The sequence below is a fragment of the Anser cygnoides genome, chromosome 8 (assembly GCF_040182565.1).
Source record: "Anser cygnoides isolate HZ-2024a breed goose chromosome 8, Taihu_goose_T2T_genome, whole genome shotgun sequence".
NCBI classification, from domain to species: Eukaryota; Metazoa; Chordata; class Aves; order Anseriformes; family Anatidae; genus Anser; species Anser cygnoides.
In genome coordinates this window covers 19,788,913-19,814,400 of record NC_089880.1, presented here as the reverse complement: position 1 = coordinate 19,814,400, position 25,488 = coordinate 19,788,913, and the positions used below count along the sequence as shown (strand labels likewise).

Here is a 25,488-nt window from a genome sequence, read left to right as displayed (position 1 = left end):
AACTTCATCTTCAGTTACTGCAAGACTGCAAAATGTGCTGTGTTGATGTCTTTCAGCCCATGAGAGATTACAGCTTGCAATCATACCAACTTTTGTGGTTAAAGTTGAGAGCTCTTACACATTGGTGTTCGTGTAACCCTTGTACAAAATGCAATTTATGAGCTCCTCTTAGGTCTTGCTGGCCTCTAGAAATATGATCATGCTTTGCTGATCATGCGTATTGATTGAGCTTCCTCTGGGCTCTCATTGCCCTCATAAGAACGTACTTAATGAAAAGCTTCCTTTTTTGCATCTCATAGTGTAGACCTGTTACTGATGTTTTTCTAATCCTCTTTAGCTGAAAAAAATCTATTGAAATACTCAGTTGGATCTCCAACAAAACTAAAATTCTAGACAAATTTGATAGGCATTGCTTTGTCCTAAAATAAGAGTGTTATTGATTAAATTACAAAGAAATTGAGAGTACCATACTTGACATTTCTCTCAATTATGCTGCACAATGTGTGTTGACACTTTGACTGAATAACAGAAGTCGGCCCTTTTATTAAGAAGTACATCAAAAGTACCATTTTGTACATCTGTGCATTTTTATTTTAAGCCTTTTTTGGACTCAGGAATTCAATAGAAAACATTTTAAAGTGTTTTATTCTCTCTCTGTCTATATTGATTGGACTTTGCAGCATTTGTTTATTTCAATAAGCCCATCTGTCCCTGAAAAATGTACAGCTGTACACCAATGCACTTGGAGAAGACATGCCAGTAATGATTTTAGTTATCCCTAGATTTTTCCCTCACTCTTATTGCTAATTCTAAGTAGGTACAATATCAATATTGTTCTTTGGTGAGGCATACGCTCATGCATGAAAGTTCACAAACAGAATCATATGAAAGTCATTAACACTGAATGTGAAACTCAGGAACTCACCTAAGAATGCATCTTCTCTTTACTCAAGAATTACAAAATGCAGAAAAACAAGTTTGTTACCTAAATATGCACAAATGAACAAAGGCTAGAAAAACTACTGCTCATTTTGACAATATTAGCCCCCTTCCACTCTGCTTGTAAAGCTTTGGAATTGTTCCGTAAAGAAACACTACATCAGCTCAGTCAATACCATTCTCCCAAAATAATCATGTGTAATTTTGTTAAATGAAACTGAAAATACAAAACTTTCTATGGAATATAGAAATACATTTTTCAGGATAATACTGGAATACTGAAAATGTTATAGCTGTGCAAATAGTTTTGATACACTTCCTTGGTGCCAGCAGTTACTGTCACACAGATTGGTACATCTGTCATTTTCCAGGTCATTTTATGAAAGTAAGGGAACATACTTCAAAGGCTACTGAGTATATGAAATAGATTTTATTGCAAATAATTACTGGAGAGCTATTTACTATCTGGACTTCAGCTCTAAGTCTTCCATAATATGTTCCTTAAAATTTCCTTGGGGGAAAATTTTTATAGTAATGTAACTTTGTTAATCAGGTTTGATTTATATTTTCCGTGTATGGTGGTGGAATGGAAATTTGTTTCAAACACTTAGTATGACTGTCCTTGCATACTAGCTTGCTGTTTCGGGCTTAATCGATGATGCTGGAGAATATCTGAATGAGCTAAATGTTAATCTTTTCTTCTCCTCTTGCTTACTGTGCTTTTGCTTCCTTTTTCTAGATGTTTTTGCTTATTCCTTCTAGTCTGATTTTGCAGTTATAGACAAAGAAGTGTCAAAAGTTCTCAAGATTGCATTCAGGAAAACAAACAAAATAAAGCCTAAGGAGAGCTAAAGGATACAAGCTGCTTTCTTTACGAGAAAGAAAAGCTGGGGGAAAGATGGGAGGGAAGTTTAATAAACACACATACATACCTATATAATTCATATGCTGTGTTTTGGATTTATAATTATCTAATTAATATAATATGTATATGTGCCCTAGCACATATATGATATATTAATGTGTCACTTTTAAAAATCAACTTGATAGCATTATGCTTTGAGTTTGAGAAGAAGATTATGTCTAGCATGCATTAGTAAAGTCATTCATTATTTATTCAGGTTCACTAAGTGAAACAACATGCCAACATATCTGTATTGCCTCCTTAATCTACTAAAATGATTGATCCATGTTCACTTATGTAACCGTAGAATCTCTCTCCTGCTAGGTTTTCCTGTTGTCTGTTTCTCTTTATCCAATATAGTGCAGTTCTTATTCTCCCTATATTTAGCGTCTGTTACTAATTTAATCTTTAGATTAATAGTCAATTTATGTTAATCTTCTTTCTTTTTTCCTTGCACTTTTTTATTTTTCTTCCGATGCTTAAAATAGAAGTGGAGCAAAAAGGTAAATAACGTATACAGTCCAAACCCCAGCTCCTTGTTATGTGCCTTATGGATGTTAACCTCTTCCCTTCCCCTTCCCACAACACTCTTATATTATGATAATCAGCAGGATCTCATAAGTACACCTCATAAAGAAGTCGACTGTTTGCAATAAAGTGACTTGGCTGCTTAAAGTAGGTGGCGGGGTATAGTGTCTGAAATACTTGGGCTGGAGGGAAGACTCCCTTGCTTTTTTCTCTCCCTTTCTCTTTGTCTTTCTTTCCCTCTCTTTCTCTCACCCTTGGGTAAATTCTTGTTAATAAAGTGTCATCTTGCCTGGCTTCCAGAACCCTCTCCATAGCATGCCATGGTTACAGGGTTTCCTGGTCTGTTTCATTCATTGCTTTGGTTGTGTTTTGTTTTCTCTGCTCCTAATTGCTTTCTCTATATACCTGATGATTTGTTTCGTTCCTTTATTTTAATCGAGGCACCTCCTTTTTCAGCCTCACCACTTCTTAAAGTTCTAAACAAGTCGATGTGATTTTTTTGGACTGAAATGACCTAGCGCACTGCTGCACACCAGTTAAAAGCTCTGGAGCGTTAATGCGTACTCACTAAAAGTCTAAGATGAAAATGCAAGAGTAGCTCTACATTTTCAGCTGTCTGTGTATGCCATTGAGCCTTGGTCTGTACTAGTGAAAGCAGTTCCCATCCACTTTCCATACTGGTACAGCAAGAACATGGTAACTTTAAGAAAAGTGGATGATAAAGGGTGATAATTGCATCAATTATAACATAAGGTATAATCTAGTGCCAATTAAATTGATTTTTTTTCTTCCTGACACAGTCATTATGATTTACCTACTTTTTTCTTTTTTTCTTTTTTCTTTTCTTTTTTTTCTTTTTTTGGGGGGTTATGAGACAGTTTTAATCTGACATAATTCTTGTCTTCTCTCTGTGACTGTTAGTTTTTGTTTGCCCGGGGACGTTGAAAGCAATTGTGGACTCACCGTACTTATATGAAGCTGAACAAAAAGCAGGTGCTTGGTGCAAAGATCCTCTCCAGGCTGCAGATAAAATATACTTCATGCCATGGACCCCATATCGCACCGATACTTTGATAGAATACGCTTCCTTAGAGGACTTCCAAAACGGACGCCAGCAAACAACGTATAAACTCCCAAATCGAGTGGACGGTACTGGATTTGTAGTATACGATGGCGCTGTCTTTTTTAACAAGGAAAGAACTAGGAACATAGTAAAATTTGACTTGAGGACTAGAATTAAGAGTGGAGAGGCCATAATCAATTATGCTAATTACCATGACACCTCTCCATACCGATGGGGAGGAAAAACTGACATTGACTTGGCAGTTGATGAGAATGGCTTATGGGTAATTTATGCTACGGAGCAAAACAATGGGATGATAGTAATTAGCCAGCTGAACCCCTACACCCTGCGCTTTGAAGCAACCTGGGAAACGACATACGACAAGCGGGCAGCATCCAATGCCTTTATGATATGCGGTGTCCTGTATGTAGTGCGGTCAGTGTATCAAGACAATGAGAGCGAGACAGGCAAGAATGCCATTGATTACATCTACAACACCAGGTTGAGTAGAGGAGAGCACGTGGATGTTCCTTTCCCCAACCAGTACCAGTACATCGCTGCAGTGGATTACAACCCCAGAGACAACCAGCTCTATGTGTGGAATAACAACTTCATTCTGCGATATTCTTTGGAATTTGGCCCACCTGATCCTGCCCAAGGTAACAGTTTGACTTTTCTTATTTTTCATCTCTCTGTACTTCCATTCAAATAACTATTTCAGATCTCTTTGGTCTAAAATATATCTTTGAGCAGAAAGGTAAGGAGGGTTTGTGTCTCTGCCCAGCTGAGCAGTACAGTGTTACATTGGTACAAGGCAAATTTACAGAACTTGTGAAGAGAGATAGAATTACTTCATTTGGTTTCATTTGGCTTGTATTTTCCTGTAATTTGTTTTATGCAAGTGTTTAGCTTTTCTGTGCTTGAGAATGAGTTGGAGAATGGCTTATTTACTTTATATCATTAGTCAGTTTGACTTTCTGCAGCTAAAGTAAGTTTGAGTTCATTCACACTGAGCCAGAAGCCTGTTCCCGTTGGTTCTGTGTTACCTGACTTCTGAATTGATTAAAGAACACATGCAGACCTCTTAACTTCTTGGCGCCAGCAGTTGAGAGTGATGTGTGCTGGGAGGTCCCGGAGGAGACATACAGGGTTAATGTGCAATACCAAGCATAAATATTTTTCTGCAGACCTATTTTCACAGTTTCTAATGCTGGATTAGACAAGATTATCCAACATCCTTTTAGCAGATTTCTCAGCAAGTCCATTAAAACTGCAGTTCAGCTCACATGAAGTTAGAATAGCTATCTAAAAGGAAAGACACTAACTGCCCAAAAAGGGAAGTAAAAAAGAGCTCTCTAGGTCCCAGCTATCCCAAAGAATGACATGAACAGGCACAGCCACATATTGACACCTGTGGGGGACAGTATCAAGAGAAATGCTCTGTGGCAGAAGAATATACATGCATCAAAGAACAGGTTGTTGGTAAGCTGCTTTAGCAATTAAGTTTGATACTTCGCTTCTGTCATCCAATTGGCATACGTGCTTAGCAGCCATTTTTTCTGCTTCAAAAAAATAGTAAGAACGGTTTCTCCCCATGGAAAGTAGCTGTTCAGCGTTGTCTCAGCTGATGCATGCACAGCAGGATGAACCACGTAGTGGTGCACTTCTCCAGCAAAGACAGGCTGAGAGTGTTGGGGTTGTTCGGCCTAGAAAAGAGAAGGTTCTGGGAAGACCTCATTGCAGCCTTGCAGTACCTAAAGGGGGCCTACAGGAAAGATGTGGAGGGACTTTGTGAAGGAGTGAGTGTAGTGATAGGACAAGGGGTGATGTTTTCAAGTATTCAGTGATAGGGTAGGTTTCAATTAGATATAGGGAAGAAATTCTTCACTCAGAGCGTGGTGAGGCACTGGAACAGGTTGCCCAGAGAAGCTGTGGATGCCCCATCCCTGGAGGTGTTCAAGGCCAGGCTGGATGGGGCTTTGGGCCACCTGGTCTAGTGGGAGATGTCTAGTGGTCTAGTGGGAGATGTCCATTGCAGGGCGGTGGAATTAGATGGTCTTTAAGGTCCCTTCCAACCCAAACCATTCTTCAGTTCGATGATTCTCTATCAGCATATATATAACTTTTCCTAAATAAAAAAGTACGTAAGGTGCAGCACCACGAGGCAGTTTAGAATTACCATACTAGCAATCTCCAGAGCGCCATGACGATGTTACCAGTCTGTCTCCTGCAGACCTCCCTGGCTGTGTGATGCCGGTCTCAGCCTGTTCCAGTGTTCGGGGGCTGATCTCCAGCCTAAGGGCAGCTGTTCTGACTGGCTCTGCACTCTGTATGTGAAGTGCGGCCATTCCTCAGGGAGGCTTTGCAGCTGCTCTTAGCAGAGACATGCCCACCTAGGTAATTAGAAAAAAATTATAGCTTTCATTTTCATACATTCTCAGGCATGTCACTTTTCATTCAGTTTAACTGAGATGAAGATACAGTTTAAGTTCTCCAACGCTTTAAAAGTAAGAGCAGAAAATGGAGGTGCAGGCTTTACATAGCTTTTGCAGTTCAGACACCTGCCATGAATGTGGCAAAAGCTAATCTTTAAATCATTGCATTAAGGGAAAAAGCATTTAGGAAGAGCAGGGAGAGACAAAAAGGCTGACATTTGTGTTAGTACCACCAAACATCTCCAGTGAGACATTTCATAATGTTTTTATTATGAGAGTCTCTAAGATCTTAACTTACAGTACACATCTCAGCCACATCCCATCTAATATCAGAAAGAGTTTTGGGTATCCAGCAGCACCCCTTCATGTTCCTGGGTTTCCATGTGAAGAAGCTGGCATGCAAGGCAGAGGGAGAAGGATGGTACTGCAACCGGACCTAGACAAGAAGGGGTCTAGGGCACGCTACAGGGTGCTTGCCTCTCATCTAAGCATTTTACCCATTCACCCATGAAGATACAAAAGGAATATTTTGAGTGGTTCGTGAGTTTTTGTTTTAAATGCATTAAGACATCAGTAAATACATTTTGATTGTGACCTTTTTTAAATATTGAAACCATATGAAGACATTAGGTTTATTTGAATATGTATTACATTGATTCACAAAAGTTGTTTTTTCCCTATATAGAGCCAATAACCACTATTTAAATTTTGTATGGATGTGTATATGGCAGATCTAAGAATATGTTTCAGTTCATTTCCTCTTTTGCCTTTAGTTAAAGACTACTAAATTAAAGGAAAAATTAGTGTGATTGTCCTTGAGAAGTACTGCTATAAAACCAAGAAGACATTCCAGACTGTTTATAACTCGGTATTTTATTTGTACTATATTCTCAGTTCTTCATTTTTTCAGCATAAAACCTACATAAATTGAAGACCAGTCTGTCTATTGTTACACAGTCAAAGGACCTACATGTGTAATACACATTTCAGGTTTTTATCTTCTGTGGAATTAGATCAGATTTTCAGCACATTTGACAAAGAGCATTTTTATGTTTCTTTTTTTTCTTTACTTTTTCTGTGTTTCAGATCTCTTAATCATCTACTGAAAGACATAGGTGTTAGGATAAGATTCTTTAAGTCACCTAATAGGAGAACCTTTTTGTGTTGTTTTTTTTTTACAATGGTACTTTAATGTAAGGTATTTAATGGTGTCATAAGGTCAGTGCCTCAAAATTGGAAGTCGTGGCCTTTTCTGTTCTAGTGGTTAACTTGGGGCCACTGTAGAAAAGTCAGCAATCTGTGTTCCTTCTGTTGCCGTGGGAGCAATAATGATGTATAGACACCGAGTGATTCATTTTTTCTTCCATCTATCTGTCTTGGCTATCAGTTCTTGTCTGCACCTTAACTTCCTACTATCAAGGGCTTCAGAAACAACAATCTTCTTCTTCCATAAAAGACAAATTTGTCACATTTGAGTCACACTTCTGAACTCAAAGGTTTGTGTTTGCTCCCAGAGCCAAAATTGTGGACTCATTTGTGACCTCAAGCATGCCTTTTTTCTTTCAGTTGTTTCTTCCATTTTTAAATCTGCCTATTGAAACCACAGAAATACCACTATAATTAACCTAATGTTGACCTGGCTTTTGCTGCAAACCTACACCATTTCTTCCTCCTCAAACTGTGTATGTTATGTGCTTCCCATATTCTTATTTTCCTAATCCTCGGGAAAACTCTTCAGATTTCTAAAACCAAGGCTGCTGCAGCCATGCTACCATGACCACGTTTACCCTGGAAATTGGGTCTGCTGCCCTTAGAGCTCTCCCCTTAACCTCAGTCTTTATGTGTTGTTATTTCTTCTCTCTCCTTATGGGAATTATAGTACATAGATGTAGAAATGGCTTTCAGAGCTAGATCTGACAAGTACCGCTCAGATATAACACAAGATCACATTTTTGAAGGTTAAGTGTAAAAATTATATTTAAAAGTCAACCTTAATTCAGAAATAATTCAGAAATATATCAGGTCCTGCAAAAAGCAACTACGAAAAATGCAGAACAAAGCAAAGTTTTTGTATTCTTGGTAAATTTAGTGTATATATCCCTGTACATTATTTCTAAAGGGGCATCCAAGGATCAAACAAATCCTAGCTGGAATAAGAATTTTTAAAGGAATTTTAAGTTAAAAGATCAGGAAGAATGAAGGGAATGTTCCCCCTAAAAAGTGAATGAGTATTACATTGTAAGGTTTCCTTGGTAACAAAAAGAAGATAAATCCTTTTGTTCTGTTGTAGTGCGTTAGGGAGAGATTTCATCTACACTCATCCCAATTTACGCTAACTGTGCGAACTGTTCAAACTGGAGCTGTCTCCCCTTTTGTACCATGATACCCATCATTAACTTTTATTGGATCACTGCAGGAAAATACGGATGTTGTGAGTGTGGACAGAACAGAAACTCAGAGAGTACTATCACCAAGGGCTTGAAATAATAGGAAGCTAGTGCAAATAAATCTTTATAACACCAAGAATCTATGACGAAGTCATGCAGCAAATTGTTAAGTAAATTAGATCTTTGCTATTATAGTGAATCTGCTACACTACAGGTTGATTAAAGAGTGGCTGTACAAATGAAGACAACATAATGGGGACCAGATAGCACATTTCTTGATCATAGGTATTTCTCTAATTTTGTAATATATTTATTATTTTCAAGGTGTAAATTTATAAATGCCTGTGTAAACATTTCACTTTCAACTAAATGGGATTTGGCAGGGTCAATAGAATTCTGGCCAGCATAATAGCTGGAACCTATAAGTAATTAGGTAAGTCTTAGTGACTTCCCTGGTATTCACTGAAGCATAAAAACAGGCACATAGCGGTAATAAGCAGAAAGCAGGGAAATCTGGATTTGCACAGGTTTCTGATCCTGTTGCTTTACACAGCAGCTCAGCGTATGACACCTTTTGAAAATGAGGTGAGGATCTAGGTTTTCAAAAGTCCAAATACATTGAAATATCTGGTCAATAATAGCATATGTTTAAATGAAAAATCCATACAGCCAATTTCTGAAATTATCTAGGTCCCAGAGATGAAAGTGGAACCACTGGTATTTTCAGAAACGATGCATTGTCTAAGCATTTCAATTCATTTTTAAATGTAGAGGGGTATTTATATTGTGTGTTTGTTTGTTTGTTTGTTTTGATGTATTTAATGTCTACTTAGAATAGAAACCCATTGGCGAAGAATGTTAGATTGAAGAAAATAGAAAATAGGTGCTGTCTTTAAATCCATTCTTCACTGTCAGTTGTGGAAACAAAGTTACTATTCCCCTGCTGTCCTAAGCAATTGTGTTATGTTTTTTATAGACATCACACTGTTAAACAGGTGTTAAGTTTTACTCCAGTGGTGTCTTCATTTTTAGAAACCACTAGTATTTCTAACTGTTTAAATCAGCTGTTAGGAACTGCATGAAACAAACGTAAATTAATTACTCTCAATTTGAGTCTTTGCATTTGCTTCCTATTGCTATTGTCATATTTTTTTAATCTTACGAAGACTGTCTTCAGCTAGCAATGAGACACACCTATTTAAAAAGAAAAAAAAAAGGAAGGAAGAAGGCAGAAGAGGTTGTGTTTTTCTCCTCAGCATGTCAAGCCTTGTCAAAAAATCTTAAGTGGAATCTCACATTGCAGAAGTAGCTTTCTTGGTGGTGGACCAAAAATTAAAAATAAAAATCGTCAGCCTTATAAGGGCTTACCCCAGCTGCCTGTAATGATAGGTTAATAACCCCTACATGTGGTTTGTTCTCCTTTTTAGTTGTGTCATATTAATCATCACTACCATTGTCTTGTATCTGTAAGCACTCTGCAAGTGCCTGGGAGCCTGCAGATGCCATCACCCTGGGCTTTCAGATTGCGACACTTCAGGCGGTAGCAGCTATCATGTGTCTTCTTGCAGCTCAGGACAATGACCTTGCAGATTAAGTTCCCCAACAGGTCATTAAAAACAAAATGATCCACCTTCTGAAGGCTGGATATATTCCTAAAGTGATGTGCTCCTATTTTCAACCTTCCCAGTCACAGGCTTCCAGCACTGCCTGAAGTTTCTTGGTACATTCTTAAATATACCGACTTCTCCAGTTTTGTATTTAAATCAGAAAATCTCTTAGAAATGATCTGTATCTTTTTCAATTTTGTGAGAGAGGTGGTTTTAAGTCTTTTTCTCAAAATGGGAGATTACAAGTATATTTCAAAAGTATGCATTACTACTAAGATATGCAGGTCATTTTTGAATCATAGACTATATGCATGGGGATTGATTTCAATGGATAGCATTAGAATTGTTCTACCTAATGTTGCGTAAAGACAGCAGAATATTTTAGCTGAGGGTGCAGTACAAAATATGTTCTGAAAACTGTGACCACACTACTGAACTTCAGAGAGTTGTTTTGAATTCTTATAGTGATATTTTGCTCCTGAGACAAAGCTATCCTAAACGTTACAGGTTTGAGCAGTAATTGCAATAATGCTAATACACATTTCAGTGATTAAATATGTACTAATTAGCACAATGTGTTAGGGGATGGATAGTAATAATCGGTTGTCCCTTGCATCATTCTTTGTCCCTAGCAGCTCCCCGTTCCCCGGGACCTGATTCAGCAGGCGTTGCCTGACGCTGCTGCAAGTGATTGCAAATGCTTTTGACGAATGTTAATTGGGAAAGCAGTAGAAGGCTGGATGCATTGTAATCAAACAAAAATTACAGCAGTTTCACAAGATGTCAGGCAAGCACTGGCAGAACAGATCCAGAGATTTCAGTAGGTTTCATAGTAGCTGGCTGCGCCACAAATTCAGCACAATTACACAGACTGTCTTCAAACAGCCAAGAATCAGATTGAACAGAAGACAGCCTCTGAAGAAGTTTCTCATTTATGAGCAAAAAAGGGATAAAAAAACCCACATCTTTTTATACAGTCTTTAAAAATAGATTCTGATGTTCAAAGCTTCACTCTAAATTCATAGAAAAATAAAAAGATGAATTCATATTTGAGACTCCTAAAATATTATAGATGAAATATAATTGAAAGAGGATTTTGAAATAATAATTGTTATCTTCCAATCAAGAGAAAGTTAATCTTTTTCAAAACACAAACTTAAAAAATCATCTGCTGAAAGAAAGCTAGGCAGCACTTTCGGTTTTGGTGGTGATTTTATTTAGAGACCATGAGAAGACATGCATTGTCCAGTGCCTTGGAGGTCAAGGGCCTAGCAGCAACAAAACCCAACAACAACAAAAAAGCCACTGTATCCGGTGAAGTTAATCCTAAAATTAGCTTTATTTATTTCTATATTGGTTAGGAAATAAAAAATACTCGATCTGAGCATATTTAGTCTCAGCACAAGGACTTGTGTTTTTATGTGCCTGTAAAGCACTGTGAGCACTAACGAAAGATTTGGAAATAATGGTAACTGCCTCAGTTACATTACCCGCATAGTTTCAACTGTTGCTCAATGTATATTTGAAGGTGATGAACAGAAATTGTGGACTGCTATCTTCACAAGTATTGACTAGTGCTATCTCTCCAAAGCCTCACAAAAAATGCAGCAGGCCCGGCTGCGCCTCCCCAGCCCCAGCAGTTCCTTTCTCATGGGGGTCGGTGAAGTGAACCACTGTGAGTCTCGGTCAGAAACGATTTGGCCTAAACCAATCCTGGTGTTGCACAAGAGATTGCACTAGGTGCTTGCCACTGGCCTGAGTGAGTCATGTCTTCATATCTGCTTTATCAAGAAAGGTTGTTAAAGCCCGCAATGTTCAAACACCAGACCACCACCTCCCTGCTATGCATTTCTGCTGCTTGGAGCTAATCAGGCATGCTGCAGCTCACTCGAGCAGAATGGCTGCTGGGTAGGAAGATATTATCGGAATTATTTTCCTGGAAGGTGTGGCGTGGGTGACTTGAAGTTTTGGGGTCTATTTTTTTTTTAAATGGTCCAGTTATTTACAGCCCACTATTGCTAAAGCTGAACTGTATTGTTTATGGCACACTGATTCACACGGTTCTGTCCATTGAGTTCTTCCTTCTCCAGAAGTGATTAAGTAATCATTAATTGCTCTGAGCATATTTGTTATGTACTGATAACTTGGTAGGACTGCCTTTCAGCTTTAAGAAATGTAACTACCAATTGTTATTATAGAAGAGATTGTTTAGAGAATGTTCTGAAACTTCATACTGGTATGAGCTGGGAGGAAAAAAAATCTTAAGCACCCAGAATAATATTAAGAAAAGTGCAGTATTAAGGTAAAGGAGACACCAGAGAATCCATTAACATGACGTAAATAACATTAAAGGACTTTTAAAATCTGAACTCATTCACTTCTTTATTACTCTGATTTTCTCTGTGCAGTGCCTACTACAGCAGTGACAATAACTTCTTCAGCAGAGCTGTACAAAACCACAGTGTCAACCACTAGCACTACATCTCAGAAAGGCCCCATAAGCACAACATTAGCTGGAGGAACAAAGGAAGGAAGCAGAGGACCCAAGCCACCACCACCCATTTCCACAACCAAAATTCCTCCTGTGACAAGTTTTTTCCCGTTGCCAGAGAGATTCTGTGAACCGACTGAGGCCAGGGGGATTAGCTGGCCCCAGACACAAAGAGGAATGATGGTTGAACGCCCTTGCCCCAAAGGAACACGAGGTATTGCCTTTAAAAATATGTCTTGATTTCAAGCAGACATTTCAAAAGCACTGTGCCACTCTCTGATGACGATTTTTTTTTTAAATCTCAAGCTGTCTGTCATGATTTTTTCATGTTACTTGGAGAATGCAGTATCTACAGGCAATGGTCGAGTTCTAATCTACAAACGGCATTTGAGCGTAGATGCAAAATTACCTTGCACATATGCTTTGAGAATCCAGGTCAAATTTTAGGTCTTTGCTTGAGGACTGTTGTGAAATATGCTTACAGATGCCTTTCTCATTATGAGCTCCCCTCTGGATGAGCTCCAGGAAAAATCAAGGGCTTTTTGTTTGTTTGCAGAAAACGTCTGGTACTTTTCACTGACTTTTTTTATTGCTGTTTATCATCTACATTATTTCCTTACGTTTTTGTCAATTATTGTCAACTACTTACATTAGCGGCATTCAGAATTTAACATTGCTTAGGAGTACATTGTAGCTGATTTCCTGAATGCATGCAGAAAAATGGTTTCAATTTCACTGTAGTTTTCCACATCTGTTGTAGGAACTGCCTCATATCTTTGTGTGGTTTTAACGGGAACGTGGAACCCCAAAGGCCCCGATCTTAGCAACTGCACTTCACACTGGGTAAATCAGCTGGCTCAGAAGGTTGGTTGAAACCTTTTAATCTGATGTACACTGGTGACTAAGGATAAAACTGCAAGCATTAATAATTCAGTTAGTTGAAACCATCTTTATTACTCTGTGTTCATTTGAAATAGGAGTAGTTACGTGCATTTCGTTTGTAAAGTATTTACCAAAAGTTAGGTTCATAAGTATGTTTAAGCACAATCTTGCACTAAGTAATTGTATTGAGTCTGTGCTTACATGTTTTCATCACGTTTTAAAGCAAAGTAGCTTTTCTAGTGTTTTTGCTTAATAAATCAAATATTATAAACCACACAGCAAAAAGTCTGGTATGCAACAAGGTTTTTTGATTCAGGGAAAATAACACTGTAATAAATAGATTTTTGTATGAGTGCATTAATAACAGTATGATTAGAACACAGAGCCACTTTCTGTGCTTTCCCTCCCTACTGAGATTTACTGAGTTTATGAAAACTGGATAATTTGTTGTCAGTACCAGGCTACTTGACTTTCAAATGCCTCAAGCACTAGTATGAACAAATAGATTTCTTACTGTCTGATAATGGCAGTAAAATAAAAGTGAGGATGAATAGAAGATCTAGCCCAAAAGTCCCAGCCTGATTTCTGGTTTTGATGGCTGTTAAGAACTGCTTTTGTGTGTCATGGATCTAAGAACCTTTAATCTTTTGAGATAAAGAGAACGTTATTGGTCTCAATTAGTTGCAGATTTCAATGTATGTGTAAATGGTTATTTCACCACAACAAAGGTATGCAGGGAATTGGAATTAGGAGCCGCAAGCAGAACAAGAGACCCTGCTGAGATAATATAAATTGTCATTTCAGATCAGAAGTGGAGAAAATGCTGCTAGTCTGGCCAATGAACTGGCTAAACACACCAAAGGACCAGTCTTCGCTGGCGATGTTAGTTCATCAGTGAGGCTGATGGAGCAGCTCGTGGACATTTTGGATGCTCAGCTGCAGGAACTGCGGCCCAGTGAAAAAGACTCAGCTGGAAGGAGTTATAACAAGGTACACACTTCCCTTCAACTCTTCCTGCTGGGATAACCATTGCCCTTGATTTTTTTTTCTCTTTCAGAAATATTAATCTATACTTTGTTCCTGTGTGCTTATAGTTGTGGAATAAACATGTAAGAGAAAACAACAGTAAAGGCATAGCAGAAAGTTGCAATTACCTTCTTTAGGGAATAAGATAAAATTCACAATAGCTGACTGGTGCTCAAAAACAGCTATGTGTCCCTTATTAAAATCTGGAATATGTTAAAAATAACGTGAGGGAGTTGAGTACTAGCTTACAGAAATTCTGTACCAAATCAGTATTTTTATCCAGTGATCATTTTAACCCTGAACATCCTGAACAATCAGTGGGATTCAGCATAGGTGCAGGGTTTTGTTTTAATCTGACCTTCTGCAAAATAATAGCAATTTCTTAGACTTTTTAAGACACCAACATCACTTATAATTGATCTTATATGTCAAGATATATCTAAAATGCAAAGACATAGGTTTTGTCTGGAATAATGCTCAGAGAAACATTTCAGAGAAAAAATATGTCTTACAGTTTTAGATACAAATCATAAAAGTGTTACCATTCCTGTTTTTCTCAGAAGAAATGCTGTATTTCATGGCCTCCTCCTTGCCTCAGCTTAGTCAACAAGCTATAGACAAAACTTTTTTAGCCTGGTTTATAGAGAGAGCTCCATGCACTCTTCTGTTGTCTTGGCAATAGTTTTATTTACAATCCCTAGCTACCCTTAAAAGAGTTTTCCCATAGACAGATAAAGTGACCACACAGGGATTTTCTCCTTTGACCTTTTCACACAAATCCCACTGTTCGGGAAAAAATACCTGGGCACCTGTATACAAGTTGGGAAAAAAGTTTCCTGTATGATGTTTTTCTGTAGCCATCGTTGGACGAAAACTAAATTAACATCCAGACTCTTTATAGTTCAAATTAGGGATTTGAAACACCAGACTAATTTTTGGATATCTCTGAAGCTTTCCAGAATGTATCTAACTTCTGATTTTCTTTTTTCTTACTAAAAAGCTCCAAAAACGAGAGAAGACATGCAGGGCTTACCTTAAGGTATCTCTCCTGTGCTGTCACCCTGCTTTCTCCCTGCTTCAGCAACCTGCCACGCTTTATCATCTTGCTGCATGATCCTATGTATTTCAGTCTTTGATAAATGTGTATTGTGCCCCATATCAACTGTACAAATGTTGGCTTTGCACAGGTATAACACTCAGGAAAAAAAAGGTCAAAGTGTATACGTCTTTTACCTCAACTTATTCCAAAGTATAAGAGGAGAAATAGTTATTATCTGAATTGGAAATAAAATCTCTCACATAATACAACTTTTGGTGGAGGAAAAAGCTGGCAACTTAACAGAAATGACTTCAGCTTGGTAGTATTGTATATCAAAGACTGTTTAGAGTTAATTTGCTTGCATGAAAAATGTACGTTATGCAGCCTACTTCGTTCTTTGTGTATTCTTATACCTAGTAAAATGATTCTTCTTACAATTTTAAGAGTTGTTACAAAGGCCAGATTCAGTGATTCCAGGATTAAATGGCTAAATTTTCAGGACAAACATTTCTCTAGCTTTACTAGTAGAATATATGCCACATGTCCCATTAACCAGGCTATGTGAAAGGCACGTAACACATTGCTGCCCGATTTTCAGTTTCTTTCATCTCTGGTAAAATGGTTGCCCACAGTGGCCAGCTCCTGCTCTGTGATACAATGCCAATAATGCCACCTCATGCCTGTGAATAAGAGAAGAACATGCCCTAGGATAGATTGTATCTGTGTTTCTGAAAATTTTTATTGCACTTTTTTTTTAAAGTTTCTTTTAAAATACTGTTTTTCACTTGTACCTTCTGAGATAAAATGTAAGAACAATTTTTAAAAAGAACTTTAAAATGCTGTGCAACATAATAAATAAATTCAGACTGTTACTGAAGAGACACTTCTCTATAGCAGGCACTCTGTCTTTTATCCTGCAGCTTAGGAAAGTGATGGGAGATGTCCAGTTATGGCAAAAATTTGACAAAAGGAGACCAAGATCTGGAGATAAATTCACTTCTCAAATAATAAATATATTTTTTTTATTAGAAATATGTTTTTTTATTTTTATTTTTTAATAGTGAAAAGAAACACAGCAGGTATTTAGTAGACTGAATTTTCATTCTTCGTTTTCAATAGTAAACATTAACATGAGAAGAGCAATTATTGGGTTGCTTCAACAGCTGCATCAGAGGGGCCACATGGTCTTCCTACTTTCCCGCTCATCTTTGTCTGAGTGGAGAGAACACCTCAGAAATCTTATTGGACAGGTGATCATTTACCACAGGAAAAATGCAGAGTTAGCTTATCCCATAATAAACAAAAACTATTTCAGATTAATAAATGCATACCATCAGCACTAGATGGAGATACACAAGAAACCATAGCCACAACCTTAATTTTCGACTGGTGTCATTTTCTGTAGGTCTCAAATGGGCTTCTCTGCTTAGATAAGACTAATAAACCTCTTGAAATGACAAATCAAAAGCTGACTTACACTATGCAAATGAAGCAAGTTCCTACTTTGTGACAGAGGATTCATTTGTACCTCAGATTAGAGGCTCCAATCTGTATTTCTTGGTGACTAATGAATCTGGCCTCTGCAGACCAATTTCTGTTCCACTCTAGTTAATGGCTGCAGCAGTATCTGTGTGAGCATTTTGACTATTCTGTCTCCCATTAGAGAAAGAAAAAAGGCTTTAATGCCACTTCGAAGTATCTTCCACCTGCCAGGAAGGTCGTGGTGGCTCACAATGCAGACAGAAAGAGGATATTAAAATGGATTAGGCTAATTAATCTTGCTCTGACAATAGCCTTGACCAACTTTTCCTATTCCTATTGCACAATATAGTATTCCAGACCAACATCTTTCTGTTTGTACACTGTGTTCTGTTTCCATTCCCAATACTTTCAAATTGATCAAACACATTATATATATGCTTAATGACACATTATGACTCGGTAAATGGGACAGAGTAAACAGGGTGTTTCAGCAATGCATGGCATACTCAGTGCACAGCATACTCAATGCACAGCTACATTATGCATTAATGTAAGAGCCTGCCTTCAATTGATTAACTGATTACTGTGATTGATTGGATTATTTTGTAAAAATAATGTAATCATGTCTCTGAATTCTTTTCTTCCTTATTTACTGTTACTTTTTATGCAGCTTAATGAACCTTAAAACATAATGATAGAGTTGTTGCAAGAAAGACTTAAAATGGCAGCTTTATTCAGTTTTTCAGTTTTGCCTTCTCTGATAACAGGGACAGTCAGTGGACATCTTGTTTGCTCTATTGATTTCCTTTTTTAACTGACCTTTGTGCAGGAATGGGAGTTAGTAATCTTTTTAAGTATCTATGAACAGGTACAGGAACAGGAGGAGGAGTGAGAATGGCCCAGGCTAATTTATATCCACTGAGTCAGCTTCATTTCATGCCTCCTGTAATAAAGAAGGCAGTTTGTCATAGACGAGCAGTTTATAGCACAATGGCTGCATGAGTTGTGCTAAGTTTCCAGAAGAGTATTATTGCCATTTTAGCCTAAGCTGCAGAATGCCAATTTTGGCATTAGTATTTTTAAATAGAAGTTATATATTTTGACATTAACTTTATGATGAAAGCTTCAGGCAAAACTTCTGGCATTTATTTTTTATATTTTTTCAGCACATTAACAAAGCTGTCTTTATATGTGACATGAGACGAGTCAAATCTGCATGTTTACCACTTAGAGACCACACAATGCTGGTGGCTAACTGTACTTCTATTAATGCTTATCCAGCAAGGGGATGGAAAATATTTTTATTTTGAAAATAGTTTTATAGTGCCATTAAATCACAGTAAATCATTCTGACAGTTAAGTACTATAATTGTCACCAGATAACGTTGGAAATTTTCCCCAGCTGCCTAGGGCAATCAGACCTAATGATAGTTTTCTAATGAATGCAGGCAATTGTTGATACAGTGGACAACCTGCTCAGGCCTGAAGCACTGGAGTCCTGGAAAGACATGAATTCTTCAGAACAAGCCCATGCAGCCACAATGCTACTGGATACATTAGAAGAAGGGGCTTTTGTCTTAGCTGATAATCTCTTAGAACCAACAAGAGTCTCAATGCCCACAGAAAATATTGGTAAGTGAATTTCTTTTCAAGTATTAATTAAAGTCCTGTGCATTGCTTTACACAAAACAAGAAAAAAATATTCTGGGTTGCCACATGCTCTTTGAAAGGTGAGCTACACAAAATTTTTAGAAAGCTATATGTTACCTGCCTGTGTAGCAAAGGATTTGCTCCTGAGGAGGGGAGAAATGCTTTTCTTGTTTACTTAAACAAAATTAGCATTCTTCTTTAGTATCATTAATACAGTGTATAATGCAAAGTAGTTGATATTGTGAAGTTGATTTAACTGAAAAATCATTAGCAGAACGTATGGATATGAAGAGTACTTAAATGGCAAAGTATGGATTTTTTGAGGTAACTGCTTTCTGTAGGGCTGCGGAAATGCTTTCCTATTATATATAATCTGTTCCTAATGAATTTAAATTACTTTTTGCAATGCAGTCTTCCAGTTAAATATTTTAGGCACTCAGAACATAGGCCAAATGTTTATATTAAACATGACTGCCTTCAGGTAAAAATGTGTTCAGTGGACTACATCTCCCATAATGCAGAATAGTTATGCTCCAGAGACTGCAAAATAGCTGAAGATAGTTGGAGCATAATTTGGAATTTAAGTGGTGACAGAGAAATGAAGGGGTTTGGTATTAGAGATGTGCAAATATTGGTACGCGGGATGTGTTAAAGCAAAAATCATCGCTATGCATAAAATTAAAATTCCTTCATCTTATTACAGAGGTGAATGTAGTCTCAGTAAAGTACAAGGAAGCTGAAAGTCTGCTAATTTGAGGGATACCGAGATGGAGACTTGGAATAGACTCTGAAATGAGACTTTTCACGTTTCAATGTCTGCATATTTGTAACTGTAGAATATGATTCTGCCTAGTTTTTATTGAGTAGGAAGATACTGGGAAAGGATCAGGAAGGGTGTTATAGCCTGTTATAAAGTTGTTTCTGGGGGAATGAGGGTAGAATTGCAGAAAATCATCTGAGAAATTAACCATTATTATTTCCTCTAAATTATATTTTAAAATGTACTTTGGTTTTGTGGAAAAAAAAAAAATCTTTTTCCCAAATACATGTGTTTCATTCCTAAGACCTTTATTTCTAAGACCTTCTAAGGTCTTTTCTAAGACATTTCTAAGATGCACCCTTGTGTAGAGCTGGACATCACACTTAGGATGTACGTGCAGTTCCATGGAGCTCAGTAGACTGTCTGAACATCACTTCCTATGATAAGCTACCATCAAATTGTGGTAGCGCATCACTGATGCCATGCAAATCTGAATAGACCAGTGCTGAATTCCCAACACACTTACTTGTACGTGGTTTAGAGAATGAGGAATGATTCTCCTAAATTCCTTTTGTAGGTCCATAGTTTAGACCTATGGACTGATAATTAAACTAGTTTAATGTAACATAGATATTTGACAACAAATTGACCACTCTGACCCATATAATTTACATATCTCAGGAAATTCATTCTTTGATGATAATCCCATGAAAGCTGCCCAGTATGCATTGCGATATGAAATTAAAACTGAGTGAGATCTAAATTTTCAATTTAAATGCTTTTTTTAGCAGAACCAATACATTTTTTTTCCTATCAACCTTTATACAGAATTATATTTAGGAAATATATATATATATATTTAGATATTAATATCTCTTTAGCTAAATACATGGCATAGGTATACTTAGGCATCTATTTGCTGACTTTTAAAACCTCTTTATATCTAAATCAATACTTGAAGTTCTAAATCTGCTGGCTGCGGATATTGCATAGTCGTTAGGAGCTTCAAAATAAATGTTTATCTGCAATATGTGTATACATGGTATTTTAAGTGGATTTTTTGGTGGCACACATTAAAGCAAGGTTTGATGTCGTGTTTTCACTATTAAAATACTGTCATTTTAGTAGCATGTGCTAGGTTTAATTAAAGTTTAAAGAGACTAACTCTACGTAGTTGAAACATGCCAGTACAGATCTGTCTTTCTGGTGGCAAATGAGAACAGCAGTGTAAGAAAACTAAATAAAGATTGGGGGAAATAATTGTCATCTGGCATATTGCAATCTGGCCAAAAGACTATCTCTGCATCCTCCTTTTTAACACTTGTTTTTTTTTTTCTTGGGTCTGCTTAGTTTTGGATGTTGCAGTGCTCATTACTGAGGGCCAGGTGCAGGACTTGAAATTTCCTCAGGGCAGTAAAGGAGGCAACTCGATTCAGCTCTCTGCAAGCACCGTGAAACAGAACAGCAGGAATGGTGAGTCCTGGGCACACAGCACTGCAACTCCATCACATTTTATAAAACCTACATTACCTCCCCTAGTTAAAAAATCAAAACAAAACACAACAAAACTGCTCTGTGGCTTTTTCTTGAACATAGTGGGTACCTGGGCTTTTTTCTTCAAATCTGTAGCCTGAAAATGCCTCTCTGTTTACTGATTTTCCACTCCTTAGGGTACAGGTTGCAGCTTTTCTGTATAATTGTCTATGGCATGATGATGGGATTTGTTTTCTTTTGTAGGGTTAGCAAAACTGGTTTTCATCATTTACAAAAGTCTGGGGCGTTTTCTTAGCACTGAAAATGCAACCATAAAGCTGGGCAGTGACTTTGCTGGGCGGAACAGTACAATTGCAGTCAACTCCCACGTCATTGCAGCCTCTATCAACAAGGAGTCTAGCCGGGTGTACCTGACTGATCCTGTGCATTTTACTCTGGAACACATTGATGTGAGTTATGCTAATGAATTAATGGGAAGGTCATAAAATCAGCAAGAGAGAAAAGCAATGCAGAAAAATAACCTTTTTTCCATTTGAATTTTAAATGTTGGTCTAGGTCAGAAACATGAGCTTAGTTAAGTCTATGAACATAAAATTAAATGAGCCTGGTTCAGTGATTATTAGAACTTAAGTGTATTCTTAATGAAAGCTAATTCAGTAATCAACATGAAAATGTAAATGACTAATTTGTTTCTAACTGAAAATTAACTCTTACCTTAGTAGCAGGGTAGAAAACAACTGTTAAGATTCATGTTTGTCTGATGTAGCAAATTTAAATGACACTTAAAATTTTACATCAAATTTGGACCAAGCTCTGGAAGCCTATACAAAGGAATTGCTTAAAATGAATTTATTTAATGAAGAATAAAGTATTATATATATATATTTTTTAATGCTTTAAATTTGTGTATATTTTTTTTAATGATAATTTATTTGATGTGTTTCTTTACTCTTCTGTTTGATCCTTTCTGTTTTTATGTCTCACATGGGGAAAGTAAATAGCACAGTGACAGAGAAAATATGGTTGGATTTTCCTTCCATTTTGCCCTTTTTTATAAATCTGTTTTGATTGCTTTTTATCCAAATAGATAAGACACTGAAGAACTAAATTTTTCCTAATGTCTGTTCACATGACTTTGGCCTGACCAAATGTGAGAATCAAAGGAAAAAGATCATATTTTCAAATTCTCAGTTACAGGAAAAAAAAAAATCTCTTCAGAATAAATTTGCTGTCCTAATTTCACAGACAGCAAAAATGGCTATAATGTACCACCGGTGCATAAAATTGTAAGATGGAAATTGTAATTGTTTAAAATTGGGTCTACAGTAATTGAGACTACACTTTAGAGTGTTTCGGACTATAAAGTCCCTTTTAAACTACATGTCTTCCTTGTATAACATAGTCCACAATTTTGCTGATGAAAAACTTTATTGTCCGAAACATGCAAAGTTTAATCTAAATTACCCTTTGCACATATTAAACAATTGTTATTGCCATCTTAGTGTTTAAAATCCTGATTTTATTTTATCCTTTTATCTCCCAGCCTGACAATTATTTCAATGCAAATTGTTCGTTCTGGAACTACTCAGAGAGGACTATGATGGGATACTGGTCAACTCAAGGCTGCAAACTGGTTGACACAAATAAAACTCATACAACATGTGCTTGCAGTCACCTAACCAACTTTGCAATTCTCATGGCTCATCGGGAAATAGTGGTAGGTAATATTTCTAGCCATCAGCAGGAAACAAACTTTCAAAGATTTAGCTTTAAATTTTCAGCAGGATACAAAATTGCTGAAGTTTCTTAAGTATTTATAGCTTCTACCTAGTTGCTCCAAAACAATTTGCTTTCCATAGCACTTTTCATTCTCACTCATAAAGTTACAAGTAAGATAACAGAAAAAGAAAGACAAGGAAGGACAAGAGACTTCTTCAAGTCATACTTTAAAGTAAGCGACCAACTTAAAACCATTTTACAGACTTTGCATTACAGTTGGAGACTACTGGGGGGCAGCTATGCAGGCTGTTCCCACAAGCACAAGTGCCAACTCTTCTTAAAGCAGGAAGGTCAAAGAGTTGGTGATGATATCTTAAATGCCTTTTCATACTCTGAAATTCTATTGTCTAGTTAAAGCATTTACTGGATGGCAAGGGGCTTAGAGGAGGCAATATTTGCAAGGAAATGAGGCTTTTCATAAATCTACTGTATTCTGAAGGGAAAATATAACTGAGGTGACAAAAATGATTCTGCTGCAACTGAAGGAAGGAACCGTCTTTAGCTGAATGAGAGATTAGATGTCAAATTACATATGCAACATATTCTGCATTTTGTCCTAATGGTTGTGTAAATCATCACTTTCTTCTCCACTGTGGAGTTGCAGATTTGTAGAAAAGAACATGTACGCTTACAGGATGTCCAATGAAAGTTCTTCTCTTTTCATCAGAGCCTAGTGGTGCTTTCAAAATGTTATGTGTCACCAATTACTTTTGCCTTACAAGTTTACAGAAAGTCATAGGAAAAGTGAAAATGCTACCTAATCTGGCTAAAATAATAATCTTTTGCTCTTAGACCTGCTCCTCTTCTACTTCTCCTAATCTTGTTCTTCTGGGAAGCTGACCTGAGGCTGAGAAATTACTGAATACATTTTGTTCATCTCATGTAATGAACAAGTAACTTTTCTGGATGCTACCTGTGAAAATAGATTTTTGTTTATGCTCATAAGGAGTCATATTAATTTTCTCCATTCTTGGTTATTTCTAGTACAAAGATGGAGTGCACGAATTGCTCCTCACTGTCATCACCTGGGTGGGAATTGTCATCTCTCTTGTTTGCCTGGCCATCTGCATCTTCACATTCTGTTTTTTCCGTGGCCTACAAAGTGATCGTAACACTATTCACAAGAACCTTTGTATCAACCTATTCATTGCTGAGTTCATTTTCCTAATAGGCATCGACAAGACAGAGTACAAGGTAAGGCTTCTGTGTGTGTACTGTTCTTTTTCTCTCAAATGACTGTTTGAAACAGATTGGAATTAAAACATGACAACACTGCCAAGCTTTCAGCATTCTGACACAGCAAGTCTCAAATGAAAGCTCTAAGTGAAAATAAGATAGACATGTTCATAAATAGTATTTGCATTCATCAAAAATATCGCTGTGGCCTTAATTTCCCACATACAGCACTGCTTTTCATTTTCCATTGAGAAACATCAGCTATTAATGAAGCAGGTGGTTTAAACTTCTGAAAGAGGAGCTGAAATGAAATGTTGATATACCAGTAACGTACGTATGTTCTCTCTATATATTCTCATAAGTCTCAACAACTATCGACAATTTTTTCATATATATATATTAGTACAGAGACTTACTTATATATTTATTCATTTTTGCACTGCACATTCATGCAGGCTTTTTGTCAGTATTTGTGAAATTAATTCTGTCATTCAGAAGCAATTCATTGTGTTGAAATCTAATAATCTGGTAGAGTTTCATCCAGAATTCTGCTATAGAGGTGAGAATTCAGACTGGTTTCTATTATGACAGTAGAAACTTCCAAAACTACATCAGATAAAGTGACTTGATGGCTGCTTCATAATTTTAAATAAGAGGTATTACATTATGCATCTAGAACCAACTGTTCATGCTTCAGATAATCTAAACTACAAGCCTTAGAACCATATCAATTTCAAAACTAAAGTGTTGTTTATAAAATTGAAAACCACTGTATAAGTGAAAATTGGAGGGTAAGGGTGTGGTTTTCATATCTGCATTCATATTGTTTGGCTTAATTTCCTTTTTGCAGCTGCTGTGAATGCATTAGTATTTGCAGATGTTCAGTATGTGTTTTCAGGTTGGGAAGATGATCCTGAATTTATGAAAGATCTCTGATAGATGTATGTGCTGTTCTATTATACCCTATTTGATTAGAGATGTAATGATGTGAAGATTTTGTGGTTCATACTTCCATCTTTCTTTTTCTTTTCAGATTGCATGTCCAATATTTGCAGGTCTCTTACACTTTTTCTTCCTGGCAGCCTTTGCCTGGATGTGTCTAGAAGGAGTGCAGCTTTATCTAATGTTAGTAGAAGTATTTGAAAGTGAATATTCTAGGAAGAAGTACTATTACGTTGCTGGCTACCTCTTCCCTGCTACAGTAGTTGGTGTCTCAGCAGCTATTGACTATAAGAGCTACGGAACAGAGAAAGCGTAAGTAATTGCAAGTGACCTGAGTGTTTTTCAAGTGAATAATTTTTTAAAGCCTATTAGCTGTCAGAGGGTCCCTGACAGACTAAAATACCATCTGAAAGTTTTATTGGTAAGAGAATGGCAATGCTGTGCACAAATTACAATCAAGTCTTTTGTAATTCTCTAGGTTCAGCGGATTTGTACTCTAGAGAGACCAATTCTAAATTATGGTCTTTCTTTTAGCACAAAAGATTGACCTGAAACAAATTGAAAAAGTAAATAACTTTTTGGCCTCAAATGTGTATTAAGTAAAAATTCTTCTCAGCTTAAAGTATCTGACAGGCTTAACCACCCAGTTTTAACCTAATGCTTCATTAGATCTCTTTGTTCAATTGGCCCTCTAGCTAACTTTCATCCTGAATTGTGATAGTACAATATTCCAACCCACATAGTTCACTTTGATAACATCTTATCAGGCGAGTAGAGCAGGATTAAAATTAGCCACTGCTTTTTATTTATAAAAATATAGATACATATAGGAAGTGACAGAACGTAGACAGAAAACATTTCTGAGGATTTGAGTAGCTGGAGGCATGAACTTGCCTTCCAGTAG

The 25,488-nt window shown here is 37.0% G+C and overlaps 1 protein-coding gene across 28 annotated transcripts in view; it reads left to right on the top strand.

The window, feature by feature from the left end:
- ADGRL2 (adhesion G protein-coupled receptor L2) overlaps nt 1-25,488 on the top strand; it is a 386,104-nt gene that overhangs the window by 337,948 nt on the left and 22,668 nt on the right. For 20 of the 28 annotated variants that reach the window (XM_067001837.1, XM_048059184.2, XM_048059176.2 and 17 more), the window contains 11 exons: nt 3,293-4,093; nt 12,272-12,568; nt 13,115-13,218; nt 14,041-14,226; nt 15,263-15,301; nt 18,232-18,415; nt 20,544-20,666; nt 20,931-21,136; nt 22,231-22,404; nt 23,451-23,660; nt 24,676-24,896. In XM_067001837.1, coding sequence (XP_066857938.1) covers nt 3,293-4,093; nt 12,272-12,568; nt 13,115-13,218; nt 14,041-14,226; nt 15,263-15,301; nt 18,232-18,415; nt 20,544-20,666; nt 20,931-21,136; nt 22,231-22,404; nt 23,451-23,660; nt 24,676-24,896 — 2,545 coding nt within the window. The remainder of the gene's footprint in view (nt 1-3,292; nt 4,094-12,271; nt 12,569-13,114; nt 13,219-14,040; nt 14,227-15,262; nt 15,302-18,231; nt 18,416-20,543; nt 20,667-20,930; nt 21,137-22,230; nt 22,405-23,450; nt 23,661-24,675; nt 24,897-25,488) is intronic. The other 8 variants (XM_048059186.2, XM_067001845.1, XM_048059177.2 and 5 more) reach the window with 1 other exon arrangement.